Source organism: Phalaenopsis equestris, unplaced genomic scaffold (genome assembly GCF_001263595.1).
Source record: "Phalaenopsis equestris unplaced genomic scaffold, ASM126359v1 Scaffold000600, whole genome shotgun sequence".
Lineage (NCBI taxonomy): Eukaryota > Viridiplantae > Streptophyta > Magnoliopsida > Asparagales > Orchidaceae > Phalaenopsis > Phalaenopsis equestris.
In genome coordinates, this window is record NW_018165040.1 from 632,706 (window position 1) to 647,880 (window position 15,175).

Consider the following 15,175-nt stretch of genomic DNA (forward strand, 5'->3'; position numbering starts at 1 on the left):
TATATATATATATATATATAATATTAAGTCATCTTAAGCCCTAGCGTCAATCAACAAAAGGATAAGTCCGAGAGCAGACGACAGATGGAGTGAATATGAAATGATGAATGTCTAGACCAATGTGAGATGAGAGCTAAAGACCGTGTGCTATGGGAGAGCTAAAGAACAAGTACTATGGGGGTGGCACATACGGAAGGCGGACTACCAAGGATTAAGTACAAAGGGAAGATACAAAGGCTCTATTTCCACATTCTCTCGTTGATTTCAAAGATAAAATCCTAACACAAATCTCCACTTTCAAGATGATATGACAATAAAAAAAAAAACCTTATCTTCCATATTCTCTCTGATTGTCTGCATTCTATTTTTTGGGATTGATTCATGGACGAATATAAGGATTCAACAGCATGGTAATATTTGGTGACTAATATTGGTGCACGCTTTATGCCCCTATCAAATTCTACGTGAATTATGATTTATGCAATTCATTGTAAACACTTTTGACACGCCAACTAGATCCAGTGGATGCACTCGTTTGATTAAAGAAGTCTATTGTTGTCTTTAGAACTAACATATCAAGGTTTAAAAAACAGATTCGATATTGAACTGAAAAGGAAGCTTTAAGGTTTAAAGGATCATTTCCTTTTGATTTTTTAAGGAAAGAAACCGAATGACTTTAATAGAATTAAAATTTGTTTAAATATGTTTCAAACGATTTAAAAGTCGTAATAATAATAATTATAATAATTTAATATACAATATTCTGAATCAGATTCATCGCATGAATGTTTTGATTATTATTTTAATTCAAAATTATAATATTTATCGCATGAATGGTTTCATTTTTAAAACCATAGCAAATTGAGTAAAAATTTGTGGACATACCGAATGGCAAAATTATAAATTAATAGAGGGCATATATATGAATTGTTTGGCATTAAATCCGGACCGTTGAAACGGCTAGAGTCCGAATCTCACCGGCCGAAAGTTTATAGCTGACCCAAAATTACATGTGGCAGACAAGTTCCACCAATCAAATTCTAGATAGCATAAAATATTCCAAACAGACCGAAATCCTAACCAGTGCCACAATTACAGTCACTCGTCAGGAGCAGTCGCTGAAGGCTCCGCCAATTGCTGAAAATCCAAACAGGTTGCAGCAAATCCGACCGGCCAAAATCTTCAATATCCTGCAAGCCTCGAAACTTTTTACTGGTGCGACCGTCAAGATTGAATGACCGAAAAATCAACCAACAAATGATGAAGAGTACATGTAATTATTATGGCGGTCGGAAGACAGACTGACGGTGAAAGACTCCTTCATGCTGGCGCCAGCAAGCTTTTTCACGCAAACAGTGACAAGGTACTTCAGATGGACGAACGGCGGCCAAAACTCTTTATCGGACAACCAAAAGATTCTGGTGACTGACAATTTAAGACAACCAAAAATTCCAACAACCAAAAATTCTATCGATTGATAATTTTGGACGACTAATAAATTTATGTGATAAAAAATTTCGGACAATCGAAAATTTTAGTGACGAAAAATTATGGCGACTGACATTTCCGAACGACCGAAAAATCAATACGACTTATAAAAAAAATAGATGACTAAAAGTTTCGGGTGACTGAAAAATTCCGTCCACCAAAATTTTAGCTATTGACAGTTCGGGACAACCAAACAAATCCATGCGGCAAAAATAAATCAAGCGACCAAATTATCTAGCGGTTTTATTTTATTTTTCTCTGCAATATATATGTCAACTCTTTTAATTATGTTTTCCTATGTTCGACTAAGACCTGAGGTGCTCGAAGAGTTCACATGCGACACTCAGAGAACTAGAATCCTAAGGAGCAAATAAAAAACCCACCTCTAGGGCGAGTAAACCAATCATCAACGCCAAGCATAGAAAGTCATGTTTCTAAATTTAGAAAAAGTAAAAGCTCTTGAGGCGATTCCCTACTCTGTAGCGACAAGCTCTGTAAAAAGTGCTGCGGTAGCGACAAACTCCGCAAAAAGTGCTGCGCAAATCATCCTAGCAGCGAGTCTCGTCAGTTACCCCTGTGAAGCTAGCGACAATATTTACCTAAGCTCTGGTGAAAGATAAGCTCGACCAAGGCGATGAACCGACCGACCAAATGAGACACGAGTATTGTAAGACTTGAGCCAATCGATCAACAAACTACAATACATAAGAAATGACTAACGGTCTTTCTGAAGATCTGAGTTGTCAACCAAACAAAAATGTCAAACTTCAGCAATCAAATTTTGTAGTAAAGATAAGATACAAAATAAGCAAAGGTAAAAATGGGTCCAAAGCTTTATCTATTTCTTGAACAAATCACTAATAATTCCTTACAAGTGTTGACTAAGTGAGAGTAAAAATTAGCCCGAAAAGGCCTTAGAAAAGCATTTACGGACCGAAGAAAACAAAGCGCGGAGAGACGCAAAAATCAATGCAACATAATTGGTGCATTATTATTATTACTTTTTTTTGTATATTTAAAGTCTATCACTCTTATCGTAACTTCACTTTCAAGAAGTAAGAGCCTCGAGGGCATTTGTTTATGACCAAAATGCTCATTTGAATATGAAAATGTGCCTATCGTAACGAAGAAGTGTCAGAGACATGAATATGTGCCAATGAAAATAACTTCCAAGAGCAAGCTTGTATTTTTATATTTGTCCTATAGTCTATCAATAGAAAGACCTTTTATGTATAATAGGACTCGTGTCATTTGGGCTCTCATGTTTCTTGAATTTTTTTAATATTTTATTTAGCGTGTTTTTACGTTTCTTGAATTTTCGTTTTAAAAACAAATTAAATTATCTTTGAAGACCCTTAGAAACACTTTTTAATATTTTCACTGTCTTAAAAAATATATATATTTTATTTTAATTTATCAAACATATTTTATTTCTCAAAAAATGTTAGCAATAAAAATTTAAAATAAAAAAGAAAAAAATGATTTGAGCCAAAGGCCATTAGGAGCACTTTTAATTTTTATTTTATTTTATTATATTTTACTAAAAATAAAATATATTTGATGTGTTATAACATGTTTAGTTGTTTTTAAAAATATAAAATAAATTTTAGATGTCATTAGCATTTTTAAAAGAAATTAAGTTATTTTTTTTAAATAAAATATAAAAAAATACACTAAACAAATAAATTTTAAAATAAAAAAAAATGATATAAAAAAAGTGATAAAAAACAAGGCAATAGTATTCTAATTTTTGAATAATCAAATATCACTAAATTATAATGAAATTATGAAATTTTAAAATATCAATTAATTAATAGAAGTAAATTATTGCTAAGTAAAAATTATCATAAATCAAAAGTTCTATTGTTTTTTTTTTTTTAAGACAAGTATTTTCATCTACATACATTTAAATCAGATGTAATATTTTTTTTAAAGGACAAATTCCAAATAATTAAATAACAATTGTAAAAAATCCTAATTTTCTATAATACAAAACTTTTCACCAAATACATACCACTTCTAGCTTCAAATTAATCAAAATAATATAATAATGTAAAACAAAATATAATAAAAATAATAAATTTTTTTTAAAAATATAGGATATTTATTTTTTTCAGACAAAAAGTGTTATACATCCTCTAATTTTAACTATTCATCTCTTAAATTCAATTATTTATTTTCTCCTGACAAAAAATAAATAATTTATTTAAAAAAAAGTAAATTATAATATTTTTGAAGACACTAATAAACACTTTTAAATATTTTAAGTGTTTTAAAAAAATTATTCTATTTTATTTTGAATTATCAAATATATTTTTTCTTAAAAAAATATAAAACAATTTAAAAGTAAAAATAACTGGGCCCGCGGCTCCTTAGAAGCCATTTGCAATCACTTTAATTTTATTATTTATTTTATTTTATTTAAAAGATATGACTAATTTGTTATAATTATTTTAAATAATTATCAAAGTAATTTTTAGATGTTTTGACAATTTTTAGAACAAGCTAATTTTTTTAAAATAAAATATTATAAGAACATTAAGAAATACACAAAAAAAATTAAATTTTTAAAATAAAAGAAAAATAAATAAAAAAAAAGTGATCCCAAACAACTAGCAAGCCATCCCTATACCGAAGTCATCAATCCAAATTTTGAATAATTAAATATTATAAATTATAATTAAATAGTTTAATTTAATAAATATCAGCAAATTAATAAATGTAAATTATCAGCAACTAAACATTACCATAAACCAATAGTCTTTGTTTGTAAATTAATAAATAAATAAATATTGCCTAAAAAAAATATTAACCTATATTATTCAAAAATACATCAACAACCAAACAATCAAACAACAAACATATACTAATTTTCCATAATACAAAAACATTTGACTGAAATCATTCCACTTAAGAAGCCTAGGATCAAATTAATCAACTTAATAATATAATGTAAAACATTATATAATAAAAATAAAAGATAAATAGTTAAAAATAGAGGACATTTATTTTTTTTTCAGAAAAAAATTGTTATACATCCTCTAATTTTAACTATTCATCCCTTTAAATTCAATTATTTATTTTTGTCCTAACAAAAAATCATATAATGTCATAACATGTAGAAATGCAAATTACGAGAGAAACCCTCGCCGGCGAGCGTGGTACATCGCCACGGCGGTCCACGTATCGTCGTACCGAACCGCCATCCTCAACACACTCCACACCCGCCACAGCTCCCTGTCCCTCCGGCGATCGCCGTCGTAGAAAGGCGCCACCTTTATCCCATTCATCCTCTGCTTCGAAAATCTCTCCGCGACATCATCCACGATGGCCGCACGCTTCAAATCTCTTCCCATCTTCGACAAGTCTTTGATAAGCTCTCCGTTGGGTCCCACCACGCACGAATCACGATACAGCCGATGCGAAATCAGATCACCGGAGGGGTCTAGTTGGTCGATCACCGGCGAGGCGCACCACTCAAGCGCCGTCGTGAACAGGACGATCTCGAAGTAGGCGGCGGCGGCGCCGAGGAAATCGTCAAGTCCGGGCCTTTTTACCACGTAGAGATTAAAATCGGTGCCTTCCGGCGATGTTAGCCTGACGGAGAAGTCGTAGGGCCACCAGGACACTGGTACGCGGTTGCGAGTGTAGATTAGGGTTCGGTCGAGGCTGAGGAAGAGAGTTCTCGTCAATGGAGATGGTGGGGGACGAAGGAGAGGAGGTGGCCGCCAAGGTGCCGTCTTTTTCTCTTCGGAGGCGGCGTTGGCGGCGGCGGGAGCTGAGTGGAGGGATGGGATGGCCAGCATGGTAACTTTGGGATGGCGAAGAGTGCGAAAACGAATTTGAAATTAGAACGGAAGAGAGGAAGCCGGCGGCAATATTAGTGAGATGTGTTTTAAATAGGGAAAGGATTTATGTGAGATGTGTTTTAAATAGGGAAAGATATTATCATGAGTTAGTAAATAGTTAAAAGATCTTGTGAGATTAATTTTTTTAAAATTTAAAAGTATTAAATTATGAATTAATAAGGTGACTGGGTATATATGGTAACATTTAGATTTCGAAAGAATTTTTTTTTACATGCCATAAATTTCTTATATTTATTCATACCCTATTATGAAGTTAAATAAAAATCTTAATTTATGTATACAAACTATATATTTTATGCTTATATTTTAATATGTTTTGGATCTTAGAAATGCAGTATAAATAAATATAAACTTTTAAATGCTATATGTTTAATACATACAAAATTTAATGGATATTTAGTCAATTTTAAAAAAAAAGGATGATTTGTGACTAAATAGCTAGATTGTAAATACATATTTAAAATGTTCATTGTACGTAAAATATGTATTAGCACCAATCTCGAAGGAATAAAACTGTCCAGAAAGGGAAAGTATGTGAATTGGGCTAGCCCATTGCTAGGAGGATTTGAGGTCCACTTGATCGACGGAACGAAGCTATCTGTGTCAAGCCAGCAAACCTAAAATCGAACCGACCCACTAGATGGACAAGAAGAAGACGAGATGATCTGAACCGAAATCATTTGGCCAGAAACGAGAACAAAGGAACGTCCGAGCCAACCACTAAAAAAAAGCTGACCCGATGTTGTAGCCTACCTGCCATTAGAGCTGTCAATTTGGCTCGTTGTTCGCGGACAACTCATGTTCGACTCGTTAAGCAGCTTGTGTTCGGCTCGTTCATTAAGCTTCGCGAGCCGAACACGAACAAATCTTTAAGCTCGAAATATAAACAAGTCGAACACGAACAAACATTTGTTCGCTTGCGTTCGGCTCGAATTGGCTCGAAAAGAAATAAATAAATAAATACACACACACATATAATACATATTCATAAAATTAAATATTATAAATTGTAATTAATTAAAACTTTTTAAAATAAAAAAATTATCAAATTTTAAAAAATTAAATCCTATAAAATTATAGTATATGACAAATTATTAATAAATATTACTTATATAAATATTATATATTTATATAATATAAGTTATATAATTAATATAATATAATATATAAGTATAAAACTAAAAAAACCCTAACTTGTTACTCCTAAGCCCCAACCGGCGACCTCCTTCTCGAATGTTCTCGGGTTCGGTTGCCTCTCCCTCCTCCGACTCTTCTCCTTCCTCTCAAAATCGCGAAAGGCGTTCGACCGCAAGAGCATAGGGTTTGTCGTTTGTGTTCGTTGCTCTCCTCCTCTTCAGAGTCATTTCCTTCTCCTCTCAAAATCGCGAAAGGGTTTCAACGACGAAAGCTCAGGGTTTGCTCTTCATCTTCCTCTTCCTAGTCATCTTCCTGTTCCAATTCCTTCAATTTTGAGCCAAACTCGAGCCGGAAAATATTATTCGATTTGAACACGAACACACCCTTCACGAGCCATTTCAAACACGAGCATATTTCAAACACGAGTCGAACGCAAGCAGCCCTGTGCTCGCTTAGGCTCGTCTCGTTTACAGCCCTACCTGCCATTCTAGTCAATCTAAGAGAAGATCCGGTTCTACAACATCTCTAATTATCTCATGGATGCCCCAAAAGCTCCTCACAATGGATCAAGGATCGACAAACCATGCAATATCAGATGCCCAACCTACACCGACTAAAAGCTTAGATGATTTAGCTGATCTCGTCTACCCGAAACTAACTAAGCTTGGCCAGCCGAGTCAGAATGTAGCCGGACGACAAACTCATACATGAAAAATACCATAAATACATTAGTATGAACCCTTTTAGAACAAGGGCAAAATAGTAATATGGCATGAATAGTCTATAATGGTTAATTCTAGCTTTTGATGGAAGATCTAGTAACTCAATTACCTATCCTTGCTCATTTTATCATTTTTTTTATAATCATAACAAGTTAAATTTGATTTGTATAATCTTGAGTGAACCAAGGGATGAATAGAATGATATCTTCTCATTGCTTATTTTCTCCTAAGTGTGACATTGATGTATCTATATATATCACAAATTTAAAGATAGAATTATTCATTTATATATTTTCTATACCAATGTTTGAAGCTCTTATAGCAGGGTTGATGATAATCTCTGATGAGAATAACCCTCACATTACTTTCTGGAGCATTATTCATTAAAAATTGGAACTCATCTCGGAAGTAGGAGTGAGAGAACGATTTTCTCGCGTCTTGATGGAAAATTTTATTTCTATTCATTTGAAAAGCTTTTATTGGTGTCTCTTCATGTGGGTGAAGATGAGTGAACAAAAATTTTGAAATGGGATCAATATTCTAGAAATAGTTATTGATTTCTTGGGATTTAATCTAACTTCAACATTTTTATCAGATGTTTGGATTGTTGGATGTTTGATTTATAATTTTGGGGTCAAGGCTGATTGAATTGTCCATGATTTTGAGAAGCTTACCTCATTCCGTCTTATGGTTATATTAGTGGTAACATGAGAATTTAAAAAGGTTAATTTCAATTAAAGTGGTTTGTTCAATTGGTTGAATTGTCTTTTCAACATTAGGGTTTAAAGTGTGTAGAATTGTGAAGTAAAATCTAAATACTAAAGCTATAGTTTATGATTATGAGAGGAAATCATAACCATGTAATTATAATTGAAGTTTGACGGCTTCAAAGAGGTTGATATCCATTAAAGATAAACTTAAATTGGGAAATGTGTTTAAATAGACCGACTCGCGACACATACATGTTTCAATTACACTTATAAGAACTGAGGCTTATTAAGGCATGCACCATCTTTTAAGCAAGCAATAAGCGAGGCATTCAAACTTTTTAAGATAAGAGGCTTAAATGCAATATGTATTTGACATATATGGACATATTTAAAATCTCATATATATCTATGCAAGTCTCTTCAACAATAGATATATTAATCTATCAACTTGATTTATTATGATTGACTGTTCAACTGTCTTGATAGAGGTCTTTCCTTTGAAAAAAAATGTTTCTGTTCAATACATAATGGATTTATCTACTTTATGAATGAACCATTGGTGAAAAAATCAATATGAATCAAGTGTTGCAAAGCACTAGCGATTCATGCAATCGTATGTGTCATATTAGTAGTATCCATAATAGAGTTTTGGGCGATGATCCCACAGAGAGTAAGGTGATTTCCAAAAAGAAAAGTTATAGTATACTATTATTTGTCCTAGCCTAAAATGTTGAAGTTTTGATAATGCTTATAACTACTCCTAAATTATCAAGTTCAAAAGACCCTACATTAGCAACATATGAAAGTCAATGGCTTTCAAATGCTTAAGAGATTTTTCTCGTGAACTGGTTCTGTAAGACATTGAGTGAAAAAAAAATCAACAAGCAAGTAACAAACGAGAGCAACCATCATTCTTACCCCCTTTCGGTAGTCTAAAGAAGTTAGATTAGAAAACATGGATTAGTTTCCTAATTCCAACTTTTAGGCTCAATTGGTTATTTTTTCCTAAAAATTTTGCACTAATCTAGAGGCAATATTCTTACTCCACCGAATTAATGTGATTAATCTAGCAGTTCCATTATGAGAGAGCAACAATCTCTCTTCACTTCGAGAAATAATCTAGCGTCAGTAAGATATAAAATATCCTAACGAAGGCACAAAAAGTCCCATAAATTTTAATCCTTAAACATCAAAGATTTGTACTTACAAGGTATAATTCAAAGACATTTCATCTCTTTTCGAAATATTACTTACTCTCTGACACTTATCATGAGTTTTTTTTTCAAGGGAAACATCTCCTAATGATTTGTTCATTACATCTCCTATATAATATATGAGTTATCACAGTAATAGAAACTGACATGAGGAATTAAATTTGTCATCTCATTGTATGACATATCATGGGGTGGAATATCACCGACAATAAAGTTTATTATGTCTGCATACCGTGACACTATCTCCTCAGAAATGGCCAAAAACTGCTCTTTAGAGAATTTTTATTTAATTTCATCACGAGATACAAAAGAACTCCTCTAATCAAGCATAGAAGAATGGATAGTTGTCTGATTTTCTGTACATTTTTTTGTCCACAACCTTTATATAAAATTATTGTAACAAAAGGACCCTTCATATCAAACGAGGTTTTACATCATTTTGTATTATACACTATCAAATCTCAGTAAAATCAGTATAAACAATGCACTTGGTACCAATCAACTCATTAAAAAATATCATTATTTGTTCGGCTGGTTGATATATTAAGCAAAAAAAAAATTATTTGTGTTGAGCTCTTTCACTGAGCGAGCCAAACACCAGTTGTTCACGAACAAAACATCATTTTAATAGCACTTGTCACAACCTCAAAACCCTAAACCGTAAACCCTCTTGACACACAGTTGTAGTTGTTGGATGTTAGGGATAGAAGAAAATTTAAATCTTACTATTTATATTTAAATATAATTTAAATTTTTTTTTTATTTTTTAATTAATAATTTTAATTGATTATTAATTTGTGTAACCTTGTAATCAATTAAATTATTTTAAAAAACAAGACTCATCAATTATATATATATAGGCACACGCACACACAAACACACATACACACATATAATTTAATTTAATTATTTCAAGTCAAAACGAGCCAAACATAAATATAAATTTTTATTTGTGTTGGGATCATTTATGTATACAGCTTAAAAAATTATTCATGTTCGCCTCATTTAATCACGGAATGAATCGAATATAAGCTATTTAAACATGCAGGATCACAGTGAAGAAGATATTTTGATTAATATGAACCGGACGAATCTATTGCATAAATGCATCCCACCGTTACTGATTTCCAACTCGCCAAGGCTCTGGAAATTGAATGGCACTCAGAATGGGAGTATTGGGCTGTTTTTGTCCCGCGGTACAGGCAACCGCATCATCTATATACTGGTTTTTGTGGTTCAAAATGTTTGTTTCGGCTGGAAGACCACAATGGAGTGCGGCTGCAGTGCAGCGGGCCTTTATGCTCAGTCATCTTCCTCAGCTCTTCTGAATCCTCAGGTAGAAATTTGACATTCCTCTTAATCTTGATGCATCCAAGAGTTTCAGAGCAGCTTCTACTAAAATCTGGCAGAAATAAAATTTTAAAAAATGTAACCATTGTGCGTGGGGTGCTTTTTCTTAACTATTTACTGAAGATAATCCTTCTCATTTAATAGAAGAATTGGAAGTTGGAATCTTAGAAATTAGAAGCATGGCTGCACCATAGATGATTTTGTTTTCAGCAATTTTACTTGAACTGTTTTACTTAAACAATCACTAAAAAAGAAGTAAAATCATATATATTTTTTCTGCATTCTGCGTGCTAGTGATTTAAGGGTTACTCAGTTTATGCAATTAGTAGCACTGTAAAAATTTAGATGGAAGAACTACATATAACTAATAGAAGCGCCCAAATTCAGTATAAACTGAAGAGCTGCGTTTTATGTGTTCGTGATTTTGATCACGTTATTGTCGGTCATTGAAGAATTGCATGATCTTCGTGTTCCCATGCTGCTCTAGAAAGAAAAGTATACTGTAGACGCATTCCTTATGGAATCCTTAAAGTGCCACTCTTTGCCACTTGTTTGTGGGTATGTCTTTTTGATGCCTAAATTAGGTTTGGAAGAACGAATGTTATTATTTTTCATATTTTAGATTTTATGATTAATTCTATGGTATTATTGTAAGGAAAAGAAGTCATGGTTGCATAATACCTTTCAATGCTTCTTGATTGATATCCTTATCGAAATCAGGAGTTCTTTCTCGAATTCTTAGTTATTTACCAGGACTCTATTAATCAGGAATAAAAGAAATCAGACAGAATAAAGAGTTTCCTTCTTCACAATACTGCAAAAAGGGAAATATTATATTTACACGAATTCTTTCATTCTTGCTAATTATTTAGATTATGATTATGTATTAATTAAGTTACTTAATTTAGAATATACTGAATATTATGTATCTAAAATAGTCTAAAATAGATTGTACTTATTGGAATAAAAGCAAAGGAAATGATATTCATTTTATTTGCTCAAAATATTGTCATGGTATCAGAGCCTGAATCCTTCAAATTTTAGTTTTTGGTATCTTTGGCTGGCTCGTTCTTGTCTTTGAGTTCTGCGGCGTCTTTGTCCGCTTTGTTTGAGTTCTGCTGCTGCTCCTTCGATCGGACCTCTGGTGCTGTGTTCCACGGGATCTTCTTCGTCCCACATATTCCGATACTTCGTTCTGCCACGATCTGCTCGTTTCATCCGCTCACTCCTCCTGCCCGATCTCTGGTGCGACATTTCGTTCGCCTCTACCGCGATCAGGATATCAATCAGGAATAAAAGAAATCAGACAGAATAAAGAATTTCATTCTTCACAATTGCAAAGAGGGAAATATTATATTTACACGGATTCTTTCCTTTATGATTAGGATTATACCCCATAAAAGCACATCGTACTGACTGAGCTATCAATTTATGACGTTCATGAGCAGGTAGATGAACAAAACAAACACATCCGAAAATATGTAGCGTATGATAATTAGAGTATTTATCAAAAACTCGATAGTAGAGAGACTCATATTTCAATTGTTGAGATAGTAAGCGATTAATGAGATAAACTGTAGTAGATAAAGCTTCAGTCCAAAATCTAGCTGGAACAGAAGATTCTATCAGTAATGTGCGCACGGTATCCAATAGATGTCGATTTTTCGCTCAGCAACGCCATTTTGCTGCGGTGTATAGGGACATGAACGTTGTGAAACAATCCCTTTGTTCTGGAGAAATGCTTGAAACTCATGAGACATGTATTCACCGCCATTGTCAGATCGTAATATTTTAATGTGAGTGGAGAACTGAGTTTCAACACATGCTAAAAATATTTGGAATACAGTAAATACTTCTGTTTTGGCACGTAAAAAATAGATCTAAGTAAATCGACTATAATCATCAATAAATGTCACAAAATATCTATATTGAGCATGTGAAACAACTGGTGTAATTCCCCAAACATCACTATGAATAATGTCAAAACATTTATTGGCACGACTGCCTGAACTAGGAAAAAATAATGTTTTGATTTTTCAAAGTTTACAAACAGAACAGTCAACTATTAAATTCTTATCTGTAGAACAAAAAATGCCACTTTTATGTAGATGCTTCAACACCATATCATTTGGATAACCTAGTCTTTTATGTCAGATGTGTGTCTTATTCTCAATAACTGAAGATGCTAATGAAATATTCTGAGGAATAGTAAATTGCAATGGAAACAGTCTACCCACTTCAGACCCCTTCGCTATCACCTTCCCCGACACCTGATCCTGCACAATACAACCATCACGAGAAAAATGTACTTCACAGTTATTATTCACAATTTGACCAACAGAGAGTAGATTAGTAGATAATTTAGGAGAAACCAAAACATATTTGAAGGATGAGTTAATATCACAAACTGTCGTAATTGAAATATTATTCCCATTAGCAACCTGAATATGTTGAGTATCAGTGTATGGTCGTTGGTTATGTAATAGCTCAACAGTGCTAGTCATATGATTTGTGGCCCCTGAATCAACAAACCAAGGAAAAGTAATCGAAGAAATAGTTTTACCTTTCCCTTGAAGGCCGAGAGCAGAAAATGCAGAGAAAAAAGAGCAGAAAATGCAGAGATAATCATCTGTTGAACCATATAGGGTGTGACAGTTGATTGATTATTGTCAGCAACAGTAGTAGTTGAGGCAGGATTGTCGGATACCGTGGCATGAAGTACTTGTGGTTTGCGATTTTGGGGTCGTGTTGGGCATTCCTTAAGAGTATGTCCCTTTTGCTTACAATAATTACATAGCTTATTTTCACAATTCCATACAATATGACCAAATTTCTTGCAACTGTAGCACTGCACTGGCCCCTTCCCTTTGGTCTTAGCAGCATATGCCACATTAATTATTTCTGATGATTCATCTGTTGTACTGATAATAGCTTGTGTCGCCAATCTTTATTCTTCGCGCAATAATTGCCCAAAACAAACATCCAAACACGGAACCAGATCTCTTTTCAGCAACCCAACTCGAGCAATATCAAATTCAGGTCTCAGTTTCATTAAAAACTGATCACGACGAATTTCTCCATGAATAGTTTGAAGACTAGCTAAGTTCTCTTTTTACACTTTAGCATAGATAATATCATTATATTCGCTCCATAAATTTAAAAAACCAGAATAATATTGTTCAATTGAAAGATTACCCTGACTATAATTATTCATGTCAAGTTTTCATGATTCATGTCAAGTTCCAATTGGAAGCGTTTTGCAGAATTATCTTGATTATAAATGCGCTTCAAATATTCCCACATTTCTTTAGCTGTGCTAAATGATCGTAAATTATTTACTATATGAGCCTCAATAGATCCTAAAATCTAGGAAATAATTCGAGCATCCTTTGCTTCCCATTGACCAAGATTTTTTGTCTCAGTAGGAGCTGGGGAACATCCATCAACATGGCCCCATGTTGACCTCATTTTTAGTGAGGTCTAGTCTTTCTCTTAGGATTTAGGATCTAGCCTTAGGGGTCTCCCGGCGACTATTTTAGAGCCTTAGAAATGTGACCCGCCTCGTTTTAGGAGTTTGACCTACTTCCGTCCCCTTCTGGAGTTTCGCGTGTGTGGTATCGACTTCTAACACTTAGAAGGATGAAACCAACATGATGAAACCCAAAAGGGATTCCTATAGGACCTTTTGAGCCTTAGGGTGACATTCTGCACAATTCGCACTCCCGCGCGCACAAACTTTGCAATTCAGAGAGTCGATGCGTCCGAACGCCACAATTCGCATCGCTTGCACTGTTATTTGTCGAGGGCTCGAGTAAACCTTTTGAGACGATCGATCGCGGGTCGAAATTATGTGAAATTTGAATTTCGACGCGTTTTTGACCCGATTGTCGACGACGTCGTCCGAGCGACCCCTGATGACAAAACGGACTGCACCGGCACGTCCAGAACGTCGATTTTGCCCAGGGAGGACACCCATTTTGTTACGTCGCCGCACGCGAGTAAATCAGGTTTTATTTTATATATATATTAATTGACTCCTTTTTTTTTACCCCTTCCCCCTTTCCTCTTTAATCCCTAACTCCCCTAACGCACGCACCCGAGCTCTGTTTTCTTCCCCTCTCCCGTTCGCGTGTGGCTCCTTCCCTTTCCCTGTCTCGAGCAGTCTCCCTAGGCTGTGCTTTTCCTTTTTTTGGTAGTTTGACTCTGGGAAGCTGGTTCCCTGGTACACTTGAATGACAAACTCTCTCTTCTTCCCGATACTTTTCTCGCTTCCACTAGGCTCGCCGCTTGGTCCTAGATGTTTCGGTTGCTTCGCCTTCTGTGAGCAGGGAATGCGTCATTTTCTTCTTTGGCCCGATTCGAGTATCGTGGTGGATGGGGTGATCTTCTTTCTCTTCTCCTCTCTTCTCTGCCTATAAACATAATTTCTTTTGGAATTTTGGTGGTTGTTGAAAAGTTTTCTAAGGAGAGGAGACGTAGAGATTTTGGCTGTAAGAAGAGTTTAGGAGGAGATTTCTGTGAGGGCATCTCCTTGAGGTGGTTTCTTGTGTTGAAGTGCTTTACATTTGCATTAAGAAGGTACACTTCTCCCCCCCCCCCCCACCCATCCCCCCTTAAGGTTCCAGCCCTGCGTCTCTAGCTTGCTACCAACCTTTGTAGCCACCTATCTACCCGGTGCCACCACA

At 34.4% G+C, this 15,175-nt stretch overlaps 2 protein-coding genes across 3 annotated transcripts in view; one reads left to right on the forward strand and one right to left on the reverse strand.

Moving 5' to 3' along the window:
- Positions 1–4,619: 4,619 nt before the first annotated feature.
- LOC110029716 (probable C-terminal domain small phosphatase) lies at positions 4,620–5,294 on the reverse strand. Its single transcript, XM_020732138.1, has one exon. It carries the CDS (start codon positions 5,292–5,294, stop codon positions 4,620–4,622), a length of 675 nt encoding a protein of 224 aa, XP_020587797.1.
- Positions 5,295–10,380: 5,086 nt separating this feature from the next.
- The window catches only part of LOC110029627, a 46,629-nt gene continuing 41,834 nt past the window's right edge, over positions 10,381–15,175 (forward strand). For both annotated transcript variants that reach the window (XM_020731997.1, XM_020731998.1), the window contains exon 1: positions 10,381–10,476. In XM_020731997.1, coding sequence (XP_020587656.1) covers positions 10,408–10,476 — 69 coding nt within the window. In that variant the 5' untranslated portion in view covers positions 10,381–10,407. The remainder of the gene's footprint in view (positions 10,477–15,175) is intronic.